The 20,795-nt window shown below is 38.6% G+C and overlaps 1 protein-coding gene across 2 annotated transcripts in view; it reads right to left on the bottom strand.

Annotated features, from left to right (window-relative positions):
• The window catches only part of NOTCH2 (notch receptor 2), a 164,856-nt gene that overhangs the window by 25,242 nt on the left and 118,819 nt on the right, over window positions 1-20,795 (bottom strand). For both annotated transcript variants that reach the window (XM_030328181.1, XM_030328182.1), the window contains exons 13-20: window positions 17,904-18,096; window positions 16,400-16,545; window positions 14,312-14,425; window positions 11,798-11,917; window positions 11,243-11,395; window positions 2,819-3,047; window positions 1,846-2,047; window positions 245-398 (exon numbers count right to left, since the gene is read on the bottom strand). In XM_030328181.1, coding sequence (XP_030184041.1) covers window positions 245-398; window positions 1,846-2,047; window positions 2,819-3,047; window positions 11,243-11,395; window positions 11,798-11,917; window positions 14,312-14,425; window positions 16,400-16,545; window positions 17,904-18,096 — 1,311 coding nt within the window. The remainder of the gene's footprint in view (window positions 1-244; window positions 399-1,845; window positions 2,048-2,818; window positions 3,048-11,242; window positions 11,396-11,797; window positions 11,918-14,311; window positions 14,426-16,399; window positions 16,546-17,903; window positions 18,097-20,795) is intronic.

A 20,795-nucleotide genomic window follows, 5' to 3' on the forward strand; every position in this document is an offset into this window, starting at 1 on the left:
AAATAAATAAGCTCTGAAAGTGGAATACGCCTTTGTCTCATTTTAAATACATTTCTTTTTGAAACCTCTAAGCTTGTGCCTCTGCCCTTTCACCTTCCGTCTCAGACCCTGTCTGTAGAGCCTTGCCCACCCACCCCTGTTTGCTCTTCCCTCTCATCCCATGATAACAATACCTGCTCTAAAACACTGCTAGTTGGCTGATACTTCAGGGAGTGACCCCAGGGCTCAAGGGGGCAGAGCTCACCTCTGTGGAAAGCCGCCACCTCACAGGATACATTGGGCACATCACAGTAAGCACCAGCCCATCCAGACGGACACAGACACCGGGACTCTGCTTTTTCCTGAACGCAAGTACCTTTGTTTTTACATGGAGACCGACTACAGAGGTTCACTAGGGTCTGAAAACGGAAGCATACACGTACATCAATATCCAAATACCAGAAATGAAGAAAATGTCACACTGCATTACTGCATTTTAAGAATCAAAGGAAAGCACACTAATTAAAAAAATTTATATATATATATATCCATCCCTCACCCAAGCCTTAAAATAGTCCAGTGTTCCCAGGTAATCTCATCATTTTATATAGTCTAATTCCTCTGGCTCTACTTAAAAAAAATTGTTACGACAGAAGCTTAAGAATTTGAGGGAGTCTAATATTTAATAGGTTAAGTTATTTCCTAATGTTATGATTATGTCCAGATCTGTGACACCCCCGCCCCCCGCGTAGGGCCAGAAAGAAAGAAAGTTACAGCTATCAGACAGGTCCGTGACACCTATGCTAATCCTGTGGGACAAATCTACATGGGTCTCAATCAAATCTGTCCATGGTGGATATGAGTAAAAGGACTTAAAGCCTGTTAAACCTAAAAGCTGCCTCAGAGCTTACTTGGAGGGAGAAAATCGAGCTTATGAAAAATGAGGCAAAGAATATGAGCAGACTAGTCCCTTTCTCCCTAGCTCACATGTGGTGACCTGACCCCCGGGCAGAGCAAGGTCACACTCACAACATGGAGTGTTCATGAAAGAAGGTGCCAGTGGGTATGGGTGGAGAGTTCTCTTGGCACATGTAACCTCACACTGTGAGAATGAACAAAAGCCCGACGAAGAATGTCCTTCTGATCCACAGAATCAGCACCAAGCTGTTTAATATGCAGTGGTGGTTATTTGCATGACCAATACAGCCAAAGCCTTATGGAAGCGTACCCTGTAAGGCTAGTTAAATTTGGCCACTTAATCCTAAATTCTTTGGAGTTCTGTTATTCTATCATCCCATCATTGTTTAAGAGGTAAAAACAGCATAAAATTAAACATAATGCTGTTTGGTATGCAACCTTGGAAAGGTTACTTTGCCCCTTGGGGACTCAGTTTCTTCTTCCATGAAATGAAAAGCTGCCCTAGTTGGCTCTGAGGGGTCCTTCCATCCTAACAGTATATGAAAATGTATATTTATATATTTGAAGTTAAAAGACATGTGACTAACTTGGTTTTGAGAATAACACTGCAAGACATGGTAATTATTATCATTATCCCCCTAGAAACTGTATCTGACCTTTAAAGACTATTTTAATTATTCTTTACTTCCCTTTTTGTATTTCCAACATAAAAAACATCTATGTGCTTATTTCCCACGTGTGTTTTTCTGTAGTTCTTGGTTAGCCTGTTACAACAGTCTTACGCTTGTTAATCCGTATAATCTTGCCAATGTCACCATTTTGGAATCTACCAGCTATTAGATTTATCTCAGAGACATCCCTCAAGGCAGAATTTTCTTTTTTAGGAGGGGTTTATTCTGCTTAGAAGAGAACTGTAATATTCAGCAGAGTGGGATGAAATGTAATTACCTGACAGTTTTTGCCAGTGTAGCCCAAGGGGCAGGTGCAGCGGTAGGTACCCAGGCCATCAACACATACTCCTTCATTTAGGCATGGATGAGAGTTGCATTCATTGATCTCATGGAGGCAGAAGGGGCCAGTGAAGCCCACAGGACACAAGCAAGAGAAGGAGTTAATCCCGTCGACACACGTGCCACCATTGAAACAGGAGCTAAGAAGCAGAGAGAGCAATTCCAGCTATGTAATGTGGTTCCTCACACCTGCTCCTTAAAAAGTAAGGTTCGTAGAAGCTAACAAGTTACAGAGGTCAATGCTCCTAAGCATCTTAAACTCCTAGATCTAGTAAATTTTCTTTTTCCAAATTACACCGAGTGCCAGTCAGCTTCCTGGCTTCCTTTCTACAACCAAAAAGCTCAGAGTATTTAAAAGGCTGAGTTTATTAGAGATTCCTAGAGAAAGCGAAGGTTTCCAGGTTTTACCCAGTCCTTCTGTGGTTTTCCATGTATCACATTTCATTTTATCCCCAAGTCAATTTAACTTATAAGAAAAGTGCTACATAAATAGCTCTTGACTCCAGATTTCTTTCTGAAAGAGAAACAGAATATACTTGTTGGAATAAAAAAAGAAAGAAAGAAACCACTCAGAAATTACTAAAGAGTGATGAAAAATCTGCGAAGAAACAGGAATTTTTAAATTGTCAGCTGAAATGAACAAGAGACCAAGAGGAGAATGGAACAGAATTATAACTCTTTCTGTTCCCAAGCATTAGAAACAAATGAAGACCCATCCCACTAAGCTTTTCAACCTCTGACCTTTGACCTGCTAACTACACATCCAAAGGGAATCAGGAACGGGGCAACAGGAGAGGACTATGGAATTGGACCCAAATGGACACCTTATTCCTGCCCTGCAATCCCATTACTGTGCTCCTTTCTCCCTTTTCCCCATAAGACACTGGTGCCTCAGCATATGGCTTGCTCACCTCTCAGTGCACTCATCGATGTTGTTCTCACAGTGGACTCCATCAAATCCCGCCTGGCACTTGCAAGTGTAACTGTTGACATAGTCGGAGCAGGTCCCTCCATTCTTACACGGTTCACTCAGACACTCATTCATGTCTGTCTGACACTTATCCCCAATAAAGCCAGGGTGGCACAGACAGGAGAAAGTATTCACTCCATCTACACAGGAACCTCCATTCTGGCAAGGATCTAAGTCATTACACACAAGAATTAGAGCTGTGAACTACAGCATCAATTTCATCTTAGACCTATAAAGATGAGCGACCTGAACTGAATCACACTAATAACAGTAACAATTCTGCCTTGTCTGTATTCGGACTTTTCTTTACATCTATTTTGCCTTGACTTCTCCATTTACAAAAATGAATGCAGTTAACACTTGCCTGAGATTCTTAACCTGTTTGACAACTGGACTGAACTAAACATACACCACTAACAGTTTTGCAAAATTAACAGTCCTAAAACTTACATTGGTCCCCCACATACTTGCTAATCAAATATGTGCCCCCAATACACAGAATCTCAAAACTATCAGTAAAAATTTTCAAAAGGTCCATGTGGTGATGGAGTGGGTGGGGTAGGACAGGATATATACTAATCAGCCCCCTGTGCTGATCTCTCTTTCCTATCTTTTCCCTCTCTCTTTCCCTCCCTTCAGCTTTCCTTTCCTTTCCTTCTCTCTTCTTTCTCTTGTTTTATTTTCTAGATTTAGGTAGAATTAGGAAACATTAAAAAAATTTTAAAGAACACATAGCTCAATCTTAGAACAGTTTAGATTCACAGCAATTAATCAACGAATTTTGAGCTACTATCATGGCATGGTCCTCTGAAATACAGATGGCATATAAATCAGAACAAGAAAAATAAGAGGTAGATCCTATTCTTGAGGACTTTAAAATCAAACTGCAAAGACAGGTCACTTACATAAAAGGAGAACTAAACATCAGGTGGGTAATGTAGCCCCTTTTTATACGAGGGATATTTATTACCTTATTCATCTATTATGCTAATTCTACTCTAAGGCCCATCTGTGATCTTTACTGGAAAAATTGCAAAAATCACATTATCCCTTCGTATCCACAGTACATAGCACACAGCTATTGTAATTTCCATAACATCTTTCAGGAAACTCACCATAATTTACTGGATTATTTTAAGCTAACTGTAAATATTGCTAGTTTTACTTCAAATAGGAAAATTTTTAAGTACCGAAAGTTTTGACTGATGTAACAATTAATGTGGAAAAGGGTTCCAAATAATTTGATTTCAGTCCCTTAAATTTCTCCATCGACTGTGCCGTGGACTTATTTTTCTTCACTATTTGTTACACAATGTTGAATTTGTCTATGTATCTTTTTTTTTTTTTTTTTTTTTTTTTTTTTTTTTTGCTAATATACTATGAATTTCATGAATGTAAGCACTGGGTTTTTATCTATTTTAGCACTGCCAGGACCTGGTTTGGTGCCATCCACATGTTGATCTGAAATTATGTTTGCTGTGAATTAGGTGCCATTAATCTTTAAATTCTTTTTTTTTTTTTTTAACGTTTATTCATTTTTGAGAGACAGAGAGCGCATGAGCGGGGAAGGGTAGAGAGACGGAGACAAAGAATCCAAAGCAGGCTCCAGGCTCTGAGCTGTCAGCACAGAGCCTGATGTGGGGCTGGAACTCACGAACTGTGAGATCAAGACCTGAGCTGAAGTCAGACGCTCAACCAACTGAGCCACCCAGGCGCCCCAGGTGCCATTATTCTTAACTCACTGTGATAACCTTGTTTGAAGTTTAATGATTTAATCACCACACAGATAACTGAGCTCGGATTAAGCAGTGAGTACTGATAAGTAACTGAGTATATCACATGCATAGGATGAAACTATTAGAGCTGAGGAAAGAACCAGAAAAAAGTAGGCAGAACAATCCCAAGAGTTTATACTAGGCTGAGAATAGCTCATGTCCATGACAGGCAAAATTAAAAGACCTCTTAACTAAGCACTAAGTAGGATCCTCAGAGAGTACCGTTTCAGTAGCAAGTTATTTTAGCCCTAGACTAAAGGCTGTTCTGGACCTAACAAATCCTGAAGAAAAGACCCAAAATGATCAAACTGTTTCCAAATGATCCTTAAACAAAGCTTCAATATATTCTAAAGATTTTTTTAAAGTCTAGTATCCAATAAAAAATTACCAGGCAGGCAAAGAAGAAACATAATTCATGATGAGGATAAAAATCAACAACAGAAACATACCTAGGAATTTCCCATATGGTAGACTAAGTGTGGGGACAATAAAACAACTATGATAAATATACTCGGTATGTTCAAGAAGAAGAAAGCATGAACATGACAAGGAGAGAAAGTTATGAGAAAGACTCAAATCAAACTTCTAGAGATAAAAATACAACGAAGAGAAAAATATATACTGGATGGGATTAACAGCAAACAAAACACTAAAGAGGAAATGTTTATGCGACCTGAAGACAGATCATGATATCTTCAAATAATAAAATTATCTAAAATGAAACACTGAGGAAAAAACTCTAAAAAATAAGTAAAATAGCGTGTTGGTGAGTAGGGAGACAATTTCAAGCAACCTAAAAGATGTATGATATAAAAGTTGTAAAGGGGAAGCAAAAAGGTCTTGAAAAAACAGTAGTTGAATATTTTCTGAATTTGGATCCATCTATCCAAAAAGGTCGATGAACCCCAAACAAAAGAAACATGAAGACTAATGAAGGGCATCATAATCAAATTGCTAAAACTCAGTGGAAAGAAAATATCTTAAAAATAGCCGTGGGAGAGAAAATAACATATAGAAAAACAAATGTAAAAAGTATTGCAGATTTCTCCTCAGAAACAATGCATGGCAGAAAACAATGGAAGGATGACTGGAAAGTGCTGGAGGGAAAAGTCAACTTGGACTCTACTCCCTATGAAAATATCTTTGAAAACTATGGCAAAACAAAAACCTTTTCAAAAACACAAAAGCAGAAAGAATTAATCACCAGGAGATAAGCACTACCAGAAATATTAAAGGAATTTCTTCAGGCAGAAGGAAAATGACACTTGGTGGAAATGCATATCGATGCATAAGAATGAAAAACACCAGAAGCTGTAAATATGTTGTAAGTATAAGGGCTGTTAATTTATTTTTTAAATTTCTTGAAAAATTAATTGACCATTTGAAGCAAAGATAATATTTTGGGGGGTTTATGATATATATATTATATGACAACAATAGAACAGAGGGCAGTACTGTAAATTTAAGTATACTGTTGTAAGGCTTTTATGTGCTATACAAAGTAGTATAGTTGAGGTAAATTTTAATGAGTTAGAGTTGCATACTGCAAACTCAAAACCACCCCCCCCCAAAAAAAAGATATGCCAGTGAAGAAATAAAATGTAATTATAAAAATGCTCAATTATTCCAAAAGAAGGCCAAAAAAAAAGGGGGGGGGGAGGAAGAAGGCAAAAAAGAAGGAAAAAGATAAAGTAAAATGTAAGATGGCAAATATTTAACTCAGTCATATCGCCATCAACCATTAAATTTAAATGGCATGAACACCTCACTTAGAAGACAGAGGGTATCATAGCGAAGAGAAAAAGCAAGACTCAGTATATGCTCTCCAAAAAAACCCCATACTTTAAAGACATACATAGGCCAAAACTAAAAGGATGGAAAAAATGCATACTCTAACAATAAACAAAAGAAAAGTTAAGTAGGTATATTAATATCTGGCAAAGGAGGCTTCAGAGTATGAAATATCAATCACAAGGGCTAAACAAGGTCATGTCATGACAAAGGACTAATTCTTCAAGAGGACATAATAATCTTAAATGTTTATGTACTTAATATCAGGGCTTCAAAATACATTAAGCAAAAACTGATAGAATTACAAGGAGAAATAGACAAATAATTGTGGCAGATTTCAATATCACTCTGTCAATAATTTATAGAATAAGCAGACAGAAAATCAGGGAAGACCTACAAATACTATTAACCAATTTGAATTAATAGCATTTATAGAACACTCCACCAAAAACAAAAACAAAAACAAAAAACATAAAATAAACATTCTTTTTTTTTTTTAATTTTTAATATTTATTTATTATTGAGAGACAGAGAGACAGAGCATGAACAGGGGAGGGGCAGAGAGAGGGGGAGACACAGATACTGAAGCAGGCTCCAGGCTCCATGCTGTCAGCACAGAGCCCGATGCGGGGCTTGAACTCGCGAACTGTGAGATCATGACCTGAGTTGAAGTCCGACCCTTAACCAACTGAGCCACTCAGGCGCCCCAATAAACATTCTTTTCAAGTGCATACAGAACACTTACCAAAACAGACCATAAGACTAGGCCATAAGACATGCTTTAATGCATTTTAAATAATCCAATCAATAGATGAAAAAAGTATGTTCTCTGATCACAATGGAATTAAACTAGATGTCAATAACAAAAACTATCTGGAAGGAATCAGCAACAAAAGATATTTGGAATTAGCAACAACATGGATGGAGTTAGAGTATAATGCTAAGCAAAATAAGTCAGTCCAAGAAAGATAAATACCATATGATTTCACTCATATGTGGAATTTAAGAAAACAAATGCACAAAGGGAAAAGAGAGAGAGAAACCAAGAACCAGACTCTTAACTATAGAGAACAAACTGATGGTTACCAGAGGGGAGGTGGGTGGGAGGATGGGTAAAATAGGTGATGGGGATTAAAGAGTACACTTATCATGATGAGCACTGAGTAATGTATGGAAGTGTTCAATCACTATATTGTACACCTGAAACTAATAGAATGCTTCATGTTAACTATACTGGAATTAAAATTAAAAGCTTAATTAAAAAAGATATTTGGAATTAAAGAACACACTTGTAAATAATCTATGAGTCAAAAAACAAATCAAAATGGAAATTAGAAAAGTATTTTCTGAGTTGGGGGAAAAAAAACCCATGATATATCAAAATTTGTGAAATACAGCTAAAGCAGTGTTTTGAGAAAAAAAAAAAGCACTAAATGCCTACTATGTCTATGGTCTAAGCTTCCATCTTAAACTAGGAAAAGAAGGGCAAACTAGATCCAAAATAGAAAGAATAAAGAGCAGAAATCAATGAAATTGAAAATAGTAAAATAATTGAGAAAAATCATGAAACTGAAAAGATCACTAAAATCTGTAACCTTCTACCAGTAGCAATCACAAAGAAAAGAGAGAAGATGTAAATTACCAATATCTGAAATCAGTGAAGGGAAATCATCACAGATCTTACAGACATTAAAAGCACACAAGAAGGGAATATTATGAATGCCAATAATTCTGACAACTTAGAGTAAAACTCATTCTTTGAAAGATACAAATTACCAATGCTCAATAAAAAAGAAATAGATACCCTGAATAACTATATCTATTAAAGAAATTAAATTTACAATTAAAACTTTCCCAGAAAGAAAGTTCCAGACTTAGATGTTTAGTAGATGTAATACCAATTGTATACAAACTCTTTCAGTAAATAGAAAGGAAACAATTCCCAAGTGGTTCTGAGGCTGGCATTGCCTTTGTACCAAAACCATACAAATACAGTACAAGAAATTGGGGAACAATATCCCTAATGATGTATATACCCACAAAAATTTGTAACAAAACTTTAGGAAATCATATCCAATAACATATAAGAGAGAGAATATATCATGACCAAGCAGAATTTACCCCAGGAATTTAAGGTTTAACATTTGAAAATTAATTAACATAATTCACTTATATATTAAAAAATATATTACCACCTCAACAGATACAGAAAAATCATTTGAAAAAAATCAACATTCATTCATCATAAAAAGAAAAAACTTCCAGCAAACTAGGAGTATATGGTAAAATCCTCAACTTGATAGAAGAACAACAAAAAAACCCCAAAATCATACTTAGTGGCAACAAAGTAACATCATACTTAGTGGCAAGAAACTACATACATGCTTCCCCCACCAGAATCAAGAACAAAGAAAGATTTGCTTCTCTTACTACTTCTATTTTGCATTTACTAAAAGTCTTAGCCAGTGCAACAATGTACGAAAAAGAAAATGTATATAGATTTAAAAAGAATTAAAATGTAGAATGGCTATACTTATTTAGAGATTACACGATTATTTGTTTAAAAAAAAATTCCTGGGGTGCCTGGGTGCTCAGTTGGTAAAGCATCAGATGCTTGACCTCCGCTCAGGTCATGATCTAATGGTTTGTGAGTTTGAGCCCCACATCGGGGTCTGTGCTGACAATGCGAAGTCTGCTTGGGATTCTGTCTCCCTCTCTCTCTCTCTCTCTGCCCCTCCCCTGCTTGCTCTCTATCTCTCTCTAAAAATAAATAAAAATAAACAAAAAAAATTTTTTTTTAATTCCGGAAATCTAAACTAAACTTAGAAGCTAAACTAATCTAGAATTAATAAGTGAGGTTAGCAAGATTACAACACAAAATTACTCTTTCAAGTCTAAAAAGAAAAATCTTTAAAACTCACACTACATGTAAAATTAACTCTAAATAGATTGTGGACCTAAAGGTCAGTGCTAAAAGTATACAACTTTTATTGTTTATTTTTAAAAGTTTATTTATTTATTTATTTTGAGAGAGACAGAGAGTAAGCCAGCTGGGGGGGAGAGGTGGGGGGGGGCAGACAGAGAGTGAGAGAGAGAATCCAAAGCAGGCTCCATGCTATCAGCGAGGAGCCTGATGCAGACCTCGATCCCACAAACCAGTAAATCATGACCTAAGCCAAAATCAAGAGTCAGACACTTAACCCATCGAGCCCCCCAGGTGCCCCTTAAAGTATAAAACAGTTAGAAGAAATCAAAGAAAATAAACCTCAGTGACCTTGGGTTAGGCAAAGGTTTGTTAAATAAGATAAGATGAACTCTGAATGAAGATTATGGATATACTGAAATTCATCAAAATTAAACTTCCTCTTCAAAAGAAAAAACAGAAGGTACAATTGGGAGAAGATAGTTGTAAGGCAAATATCTGACAAAGAATTTGTATTTAGAATATAAAGAACTCTTTCAATTCAATAATAAGACAAATAATACAATTTTTCATGTGGGCAGAAGTTTTGAATAGATACTATACCAAGTAATATATATGGCTGACCAAGAAGCACATGAAAAGATGCTCAAAATTTTTAATAGGTAGGGAAATTCAAGTTAAAACCACTATGAAATACCATATACAACCACTACAAAGGCTAAAATTCAGGGCAATCACACCCAAGTGTTCTTGAGGATGTGGTTCAACTGGAACTCTCAAACAGTGCTTGTGGGAATGAAAATGGTGAACCACCATGGAGAACATTTTAACAATTTGGTGAAAAGTGAAACATATACCTACTACATAATTCAGCTATTCCACTCCTAGATATTTACTCAAGAGAGTATAACTTTATTTATAGTATCTCAAAACTTAAAAACAAGCTGAATGTCCTACTAGTGAATTCAAGTATGTCCAAATAATGGAATATGACTTAGCAATAAAACAGAATGAATTACTAATACACATAACATAGATGAGTCTCAAATAATATGCTAAATGACAAGTCATATTCCCTCTCCCCCAAAAAGAGTTTGCATTAGATGATTCCATTTATATAAAATTATTAAAAATGCAAATAACTCTGTCATGACAGAGGTAGATCCCTTGTTGCCTGGGACAGGGAAGGGGGAAGAAGGAAATTACAAAATAAAATATTTTTAGGGGAATGGATATGTTCATTATATTTACTTATGGTTTCCTAGTCAAATGTCAACACTGTGCATTTAAAATATTGGTAGTATACTTCTATATACTAGTTATACCTCAGCGGACCTGCTTTAAAAAAAAAAAAGCTATCATAGCATTGCCCCTAATTTGTCAGTATACAAAAATCAGTTAGGAACCTCTTAAAGAGATTCTACTGCCTCAACTCCTAAAGCCACTGGCTTTGCAAAGAAGATTTAAAAAATGCTAATATTGGGGCACCTGGGTGGCTCAGTCAGTGAAGTGTCCAACTCTTGATTTCAGCTCAGGTCATGATCTCACAGTTCACAGAATTGAGCCCCGCATCCGGCTCTGCGCTGACAGCACAGAGCCTGCTTGGGAGTCTCTCTCTCTCTCTCTCTCTCTCTCTCTCTCTCTCTCTCTCTCTCTCTCCCTCTTTCGCTGCCCCTCCCCCACGTATGTGCACATGTGTGCAGCTCCCCCCCCCCGAATAAATAAACATTTAAAAAAATAAAAAATACTAATATTAAAAACATGTGATAAGCTATTGGGATGGCCAGTCTCAGCACTGAGAGGCAGCTGCCTCGACTGGGCTCTATTCTGCTCCCTATGTGCCTCAGGGGGCTTAGGAGCTGGCCGGCATACTCACTGGCAAGGCAGTCATCGATGTCCTCCTCACAGTCCATACCGCTGAAGCCTGGAGGACACTCACACATGTAGCTGCCCTGGGTGTTATGGCAGAGACCGTGGTTCATGCAAGGCTTGGAGACACACTCATCAATGTCAATTGTACACCGCTGACCTAGAAACACAGGGGCAATGAATGGTCCTGTCTTTGGAAAGTGAGTCCCACAGAAATGCATGGGGAGATCCAAGCTTCAGCTGGGGTAGATGGGGATATTCTGGTTTGTCTCCCACTTTGGGAAGTCCCATAAGGCTTTGCGCCCTTGGCACAAAAATTATGTGGGGCAAATTATTGCCCAGGGACTGTGAGAACATCATGGTTTCAGACTCAGGCTGGAGTCTTCCAGCCACTAGAGGGCCCCAAAGACGTGAAAATGAAAAGGCTTTCTGGGTCATTCCTGTACAAAGCCAGTGCTCATGACAACAAGCAGGCCTCAGAAGACCTGGGCCTTCCATGTTAATCTGATGATCTGACCACTTTGTTTAAAGCTTCTGGTTTCTCTAACTCCCATGTTGTTACCTTGCCAGCCAGGGGCACACAGGCAGGTGTAGCTCTCAAAATTTGGTGCCTCTTTGCAAACAGCAGCATTCTCACATGGGTTTGGGGAACAGGGAGCCAACACAGTCTGACAATTCTTGCCTGTAAAGCAAATGACAGAATTTAGAGAAATAGCCAAGGAAACTGAAATTTTGCAAATTCTAAACCAAAGGATGCTCTCTGAACTCAAGACTAAGGTAGCAGTTAAGAGCTTTGGAATCTGAGAGACTTAGGGTCTTCTGAGTCTTAGCTCTAACTTGGTATATTAACAATAGGCAAGTTATTAATCTGCTCTGAGCCTTACACATAAGTAAAATGAGAAATAGGGTGGTATGTAACTCACAGAGGCTTTTTGAGGATTAAATGAAAAACAAAATGCTCATGAAGTCTTCACTAGCACAGAGCCTAGCATATAGAGTGAGCACTCAACAACTGCTGGGCTGCTCTCATCCATATTATCATGTGTGGTTACATGGGTTTGGACACCTGTGTCCATCTGGTGCAATACTTTCTGCATCTCCACAGCGAAGAGTCTGTGTGGCTCAGAGGCTCAGCCACACAGATCCTCCTTCATGTGGGCCAGGAAGAGGCAACAATACAGCCTTCTACTCCTCACCACCTCTGCTGGCCTGTTCCAGAGGCAATGGAGTTGATCAGAAGGCCATGGGAGGTAGGAAACAGTGAAGTTATTCTGATCAGCTAGTAACATACCTCCTCATACCAACATCAACAACATGACACTGAAATTTGCACATCAATATTTCCTGCCTTAGCATATGGAATATAAGCTTCCAGCACAGGCAAACAAGGAAAGGAATGCTTTTATTAAAAGAAGATGAGGGTGTTTTTAAAGTCAAGTTACAGCTAACTCAATTTAAAATTCTATCCTAAAATTTCATATTCAGGAAGAAAAAAAAATTACCACAGATGTTCACCAATATACCCAACCCATTTTTAAGGTATCTGGGTCAGAAGAGTGGCTCACTAGGGAAGGCAATGTTGCTTAGTTCCCTTCATAGTGGCAAAGCTCAATGATAGAACCTTTAGCTACACTCAGCACTAAAATTTTAATATGCATAGGCTTTCAGTCTAATATAATTTCCCAAAGTTGCACATAGTAAATTCTTTTATCGGGATCTTAATCTGAAGAAAAACCAACGGCCAGCATACAGCCAAATATTCTTAAGGTATCTGGATAGCAGGAAGATAAAAAAAGTATTTTCAAGATGAGCTGAACACCTAAATTACACTCAGGTAAGCCTATGATATGACTGAGCATAATGATATGACCTGCTTATATCAAGTCTCAGTCTTTATGGCTGGGAGATGCTCTTACTATTAGCAAATGTGATCAGCACTGTCATTATGAAATGCATCATTTAGACTTCCTTTGTCTGAGAATAGCTAAGGATCTCCAATAACTTTGATTTTTTATCTATGAGGCTGACTAAACGCTATCTGCCTACATGAACATTTCTTCCCAAGAGGGGCCAAGGTAACAACGTCGCATCAAGTCTTTCAGGTAACAGAGTTCTGGTTTTGGCCACTCTGTCACTCTAAACAGCCGCAGTCACTGGTAACAGCTACTACAAACAGCCCATCATGGGAGTACGAATTCAGCCATGCTCCTGCCTGCATGCTGCATACTAGAGAAACATGCAAAGCCACCATCCATGTTTCTGTTTTGTTCTCCACAGATGAAGAAAATGGATGATAAGGAGGTAAATAAGCCACACAAATACAACCAATCACAAGACGGCAGTAATGAGGCAGGAGAACACAAAGAAGAAACATCCAAGCACACTCCTCAAATACCACCTGAAACAAAGAACACCTGATACGAAATGAAGTCACACCCTTGTCTTCTGTGTGTGTCATCGTCATCCAAGGGGCAATACCTCTCTGAATGAGAGGTAGTGGTACTGAATGTAAGGAGAAGAAGGGCAGTTAAGAAGACACACTTTGGACTGAGAGAGGCTTAGAGGCAAATCCTAGATCTACCACTTACCTCTGTGACCTTCAGCAAGTAACTTTTCTTTGCCTCAGCATAAAATGGTCATAGGAACAGAATTATTTTGAGTACTGGATTAAGAAATCCAAAATATGCAAAGTGTCTGGCATATAGTAAGTTATCAATAAGTGGTGGTTGTTGTTATTATTGAACTATGACTAAGAGCACAGGCCATGACAACACTGGGTCCAATCAAATAATGAATGAAACCAGCAGTCAGACAGAATTAAAAAAAACAAAACAAAAAACATTTAAACCCTCAAGTACAAAGAAGGCATGTGAGTTTGCCTACCAGTTGCATCTAGGGAAGCCACAGTGTTTTCTCAGAGCTCAAGATCTAGTCGGTGAGAGCAGGATGGTGACCAGGGAGTGATTCCTCAGAGAAGCATCACTGGGCCACAGACTCTTGTCTCTGAGACTCAGAGGTTTAAAATGACAAGGCAAGAACACAGGTCCCCTCTGGTCCCTTCACTTGCAGAACTCACCTGTGTATGGCAGCACACAGTGGCAAGTGTAACCACTTATGTCATCAAAGCAGGTTCCTTGGTTCAGGCAGGGATTTGAAGCACATTCATCAATATTCACCTGACAGTTATAGCCTATAGACAGAAAGGCAGAAAACCCCAAAACAGTGAAACTTTCTGTTAGCCTCCTCATTATTTAAATTACTAAGCGGGGTGCCTGGGTGGCTTAGTCGGTTGAGTGTCCGACTTGGGCTCAGGGCATGATCTCGTGGTTCGTGGGTTCGAGCCCCATGTTGGGCTCTGTGCTGACAGCTCAGAGCCTGGAGCCTGCTTCAGATTCTGTGTCTCCTTCTCTCTCTGCCCCTCCCCACTCATGTTCTGTCTCTCTCTCTCTGTCAAAAATAAATACACATTAAAAAAAATTTTTTTAACAATTACTAAGCAATCCTCTTCATGGCAAATATTAACTACCTTAGAAATTGAATTTATTTAGGCTCCTGGAACACCTCTTCGTTCATTTCAGTGACAAGTCCCTGACATATAGTCTGTCAGTAAAAGACAGTTAAAAGGATGAATGGAATAAGTATATTCTAATAGCTGAAAGGTTGAATATGCCTCCAAATATAAGTAATTTCTCAACAATGGACTAAGAAGCTCATTGAGGTTAAAAATCTGCTGATCTATCAGCTGTTTCTATACAAAGTGGCTGTCAGGGCCTAAAAAGGGGGTATAATTTATCAAGGGACAATATTTTTTTAATGCATAATCAAAGCCTCTGATTTATGCCCACTCTTTCATATGCACAGTCTCTACCATTGATGTGGTAGTACTTTCTGAAGCCATAAAACTGTTTTCCCCTGATCCAAGACATGGAATCTACTCCCACTGTGAAAAAGACAAAAGTAAGGAAGCATTAATGGGATAGACCAGTACCCAAATATTACACACCTTTGCATCTTCAACGTTTATTTATTTTTGGGACAGAGAGAGACAGAGCATGAACGGGGGAGGGGCAGAGAGAGAGGGAGACACAGAATCGGAAACAGGCTCCAGGCTCTGAGCCATCAGCCCAGAGCCCGACGCGGGGCTCGAACTCACGGACCGCGAGATCGTGACCTGGCTGAAGTCGGATGCTTAACCGACTGCGCCACCCAGGCGCCCCACCTTTGCATCTTCAATAGAGCCTGACACAGAGCCTCAAGATAGAGCAACTACAGCACTGTAAAAAAACGGTGGTCTGGGAGCACAGAGGTCTGGGCTCAAACTGTACTGTTCTACTCACCAGCCGTACAATTTGGGATTTTACATTTTGAGTTTTATTTAGTTCCTTGATCAGCAAGTCTCAAGGAAACAAAGAAATAAAAGTGCTTTTAAATTTCTTTGCAAATGTAATATATCAGAAAATTAATGACTAAAATATATATATACTCTCAGAAAGCATTCAAATAAGTAAATTGACTCTGAAACATACTGATGTATCTTGGTAGCCTGGCACAATTTTTGAGTGGGGAAATCAATGACTAAGTGGATAGAGGAGTACAAGATAAATGATTTACCCACAGATTTCACTCTCATGAGTTTTTAAGTGAAAATTTATGGTGGAAATACAACAATAACAACTCAGAAAATGATTTTATACAACACCCATTATAATACATGTTTCCAGAAGGCCCTAGTTGGCTATATATTTTATCTCAATGTGTAAGATAATTTGTTGGAAGAGTTTGGAATGCATGGATTCTTCCATGGAATTATTGCTATCATAATTATAGTAAGGCAATATTCTCATGCTACTCCCCAGATCTCTTGTGAATCCCAACAGAATCAAACCAGCACCATGAAGCTTACAATTAGAACATCTTTCCAAAGTTGTATAAGTGGAGTCCTAGCTGCTCAGCTTAAATAGTCCTGTAGTTCACCTCTCTGCTAGTAGAATCTATATATCTTTATGTTTTTACTCCCCAAGTGCCTTATAAATATTAACTTCTCAAGTTATGTTTGCTATATGAGCGAATAGGAATAGAGAAAGGGAAAGGAAGAGGTAAGTCAAAGAATATGCAATAAGAAAACTGCATGAAGGGAGATAGAAATATGCACTACGGCTTTCACCTTTAAAGCCCTTCTTGCAAGTACACCTGTATCCGTTCACCAGATTGTCACAAGTTCCTCCATTCTGGCATGGGTTAGAAAGACATTCATTTTTGTCCACTTCGCAGTTGATGCCAACCCAGCCTGCATCACAGAGACACTTGTATCTGAAAGGAGATAGATAGTATTCTTGACTGTGGAGGACGAATGTACAATTGAGTCTTAGATGAAATCCAAGACTTGGTGAAGAAATGAGGGACAGAGGAGCTCATGGGTAAGCTAATCTCATTTCTACTCTTCTTTGAACCTATACTTGGATTGCCATGGACACAGTATGAATTATGTGGTCCCACCTGGACTACTCAGTAAACAGATTTTTCTGGTGCTTCCCAGCTCACAAAGATGCTGGAGAAATTAATTAATTATAGTGAGCTTTCATGTGTAAACAGTGTTTGGTACAATACATTGGGTCAATCTGAAAGGCACATTAACATGGATAAATCTGCACTTTTATTATATATAAAACTAAAATAAAGCAAACCTTAGGATCATCTGTTTCTAATGCAAAACAGACACCCAAGAAGTAGGTTAGTATCAGAGACTCTAAGCCTCTCTGAGAGCTCCTGGGATGTCTGACTTCCAAGACATGCTTTGCTGTTCTCTCCTGAAACCCTGCCCCAGAAAGCACCTAGGGTAACTGAGCAGGAAAAGGAACAAAAATGAAGGTATGCAAAATATATGTACATTGTTCACAATCTGAACATTATTAACACTTATACTATGTTACCAGGAAATAAAAGCCTCTCTTGTCTGGAGATCTTTAGGAAAAAGGTAGATGGGTTGGGATGCTTTGCAGGCTACCATAGTCTGAAACAGGAATACCGAGGTAATTCATCTGGAAATAATTTGATTTTCCTTTACCTCTAAATACACTCTTTGTTCTTTCACCTGTTGTTAAGTATGGCAAATGGCAATGCCCAGAGCCCTATCTTCCGGCCAGCATACAAGAGTATAGATCTATCTCTTGTGACCTAACATCACACTCTGAGTTTCTAGAAAAGTACCTATCAACACATCACACAATCTCAGAGGCTTGCAAACCATGAATGTCTTATCAGGTTCACGTCTAAAGTCAGGTGAGACCAGCCCCACTTCAGTGGCACACGTTGGTACCGTGATAGAACAGAAAGGAGCTTTTTTTTTAAGCAGGGGAAAAATCAAATAGAACCTCCCTCAGAACTCAATCTTTTAATAACTACTAAAAGCACAATTGCCAAAGGCTCACAAAATAACGCTGGACTTCTCCCATGAACTGACTACCTCCCCGCCCCGCCCTATTTTCTACCTATTCAGCAATGGAAGGCAGAGCACAAGTGGTGGTTTGGAGACTCAGGGAGACTACCAAAATCTGCAACTCAGTCTCAGCTCAGGTCCCTGACAGACTTCCACAGGGCATGGCCCATTCCGAAACCCACCGGCTTGACATAAGTCAATAAGGAACTGTTCATACATGGCAGCCACCTACCCGCTGAGGCCTCCGGTACAGTTCCCATGGATGCAGGGACTGCTCAGGCACTCGTTCACCTGTGAGTAGCAGCTGGGGTGATGGGGTCCCTCGGGGCATAGACAGCGGAAACCATTCACGTCATTGATGCACGTCGCACCCTTGCGACAGGGATTGGAGGCACACTCATCAATGTCGATGTTACATCTCTGCCCTGAAGAGGACGGAAACAGTATTTGTCAAATCCAAAATGTTTAGGGAATAGACCCAGAACTATGGGAGATGCTGTGTTGACAACTTTCTCTGCACAGGCTGTAAGATGCCTTGGGCACCAAATGTCAGGATTTAAGTAATAAGACACCCAAGAGCACTTAGCACCACGTGAGGAAGTAGTAAACAGCACAGTCTTGATAATGCAGCCAAGTTAACGAAATGCTGGAACAGCACTGCACTGTTTTGATATGTATTTCTTCTTTACTCCATCTTAGAAACGGAAACTCCACAAGGATTCAAAAAGAGAACATCAAATGTTACCAAAGTTGGCTGTTCCTCTTGCTGCTGTTCTGAGTACTCTCGAAGAAGCTTTTATCACTGCTCTCAGCTGGTTCACTGCGCATTAATTTTTTCAGTTAGTCAACCTCCTACATTTCCACATATGGGATAGCTCAATTACCTGGAATACTTAGTGAATAAGCTACTAACTTAATTTAATGTTATAGTAGATAAAAAGCCATTTTGCTTTCATTCTCAGAGTTGTATTAATCCATTTCCCACCTCAGAAACAAGAGTATTCTAAGCATAATTTTATTGTCTTCTGATAATTGAGAGAACAATTCAATCTCTTAATCTAGACCAGTGGTTCTCAACCTTAATGTGCAAAAAGAATCATTTAAAATACTTGTTTTATTATTTTTATTTTATATTCTTCTTTGATGTTTGTTTATTTCTGAGAGAGAGAGAGGGAGAGAGCGTATGTGAGCAGGGGAGGGGCAGAGAGAGAGAGAGAGAGGGAGACAGAGGATATTTGGCAGGCCCTGCGCTGACAGCTGAGAGCCTGATGCAGGGCTTGAACTCACGAACTGTGAGATCATGACCTGCGCTGAAGTCAGATGCTTAATGGACTTAGCTACCCAGGTGCCCCTAAAATACTTGTTTTAAAAGGAGATTCTTAGGCCCTCTCACCACAGATTATGATGCATGGAGTCCAGAAAACCAATTTTAAATAATGCAGATGGTTCAAATATTCCGTTTTGAAAAACTATGACGTAGACAATTATTACTTTATCTTCATGTAATAATGTAAATGCTCAGAATATATGAAATTAAGTGAATATATTCTTCCTCTAAAACCGACCCAAGACTGCGCTTGGAAAAGATGTCTGCTATAACCTTGACATTTGATGCTTTAAGCTGAAGAAAGCGTGCCACTTATAAGAGTTTAGCTTTGTTAAATTTTGAATAATTGAGATTTAACTATATATTCCAAAATGATATAAAATTTTGAAATAACCCATAATTCTGTAAATGAGTGGCAACAAGCAACTGCTGTGAAGGAATTTATAAGTTTCAAAGAATACAATTTTCTGATTCAGATAAAAACATGCACTTTTATTTAAGAAAGAGTAACCCTGCATTTAGAACAGGAAATTCCAAATGAAATAGATCCACACCCCTTTAAAGTATGGGTATTAACATTTTTTTCACTCTCTGTTGCTCTCTAAACCATTATTGGTGGTTCTTGTGGTAAAGTCCCATAATCTGGTAGTGGTTGCTGTTTTCCTCTTAAGTGTTTTATTAATAACTTATTTTAAAGTACTATTTTCTTAGCCTCAACCTCAGAATTTTTTTTAGACATTTGCCACTGGCACCAAGACATGAGCCAGAACTCTTTACACAGCTATCCTTAGCCTGCTCTTCAGTAGAAAATAAGAGGAAAAAGCCTTCTTTTTCTATCCTTTTTAGGAAGCATTTTCTCAGAAGCCACTCTTCTCAGTTTTCCTCATTTGCTTTAAAAACCCTTCCCAGAATCAATGTTCCAGCCATCTTTAATGAGGAGGGTTAAGTGCCTCCTTTTGCAGTCTACCATGTGGACTGACCGCTGCTTCACTATCAAGGTCCTACCCCTAGGGAGTTTCCACCCAGCATCAGAAATGCCCAGCACAAGGCTATGGACCTTATGGACACAGGAACTAATGAATGAGAAGTTAATCAATGTTTCTCACCTTGTAGGTACTCAACAAATTAGTGTTTAATAAATGAAAGCATGCTATAATCCAGACTGGAGAGTCCGGAGTTGGATGTCAGAAGTCCCATATTTGAGTTCTAGTCATTCATTCCGAAGTATTTATTGAGTGTTTCTTCCATGCTAGACACTGTGTTTAGACACTGGCTAAAAAGATGATTAGGGAGGTTCCTGCCTTCTGGGAACTCACAATCCTATCTGTATGACTCACTAGCTGGGGGGCTCAAAATATACAAAATATATTTGTATACATTGCATGGACACATCAAGTTCTCTCTCTCAGTTGTCTTAGTTGTTTAATGGGAATAATAAAACTTCCTTATCTACTTTTTGTGTTTTGTTAATATTTTGATTGAGATAGAATTGATGTATAACACTGTATAAGTTTAAGGTATATGGCGTACTGATTTAGTACATTTATATATTGCAATAGATTACCACTTTAATGTTACCTAACACCTCTATTATGTCACATAATTATCATTTCTTTTTTGTGGTGAGAACAATTAAGACTCACTCTCTTAGCAACTTTGAAGTTTATTATACAGTATTGCTGACTATAATCACTGTGCTGGTACAACAGATCTCCAGACCTTATTTACCTACTAGTTTCAAGTTTGCACCCTTAAATACATCTCCCCAATTAGCCTTGCCCCTCCTAGCCACCATTT

The sequence above is a fragment of the Lynx canadensis genome, chromosome C1 (assembly GCF_007474595.2).
Source record: "Lynx canadensis isolate LIC74 chromosome C1, mLynCan4.pri.v2, whole genome shotgun sequence".
NCBI lineage: Eukaryota > Metazoa > Chordata > Mammalia > Carnivora > Felidae > Lynx > Lynx canadensis.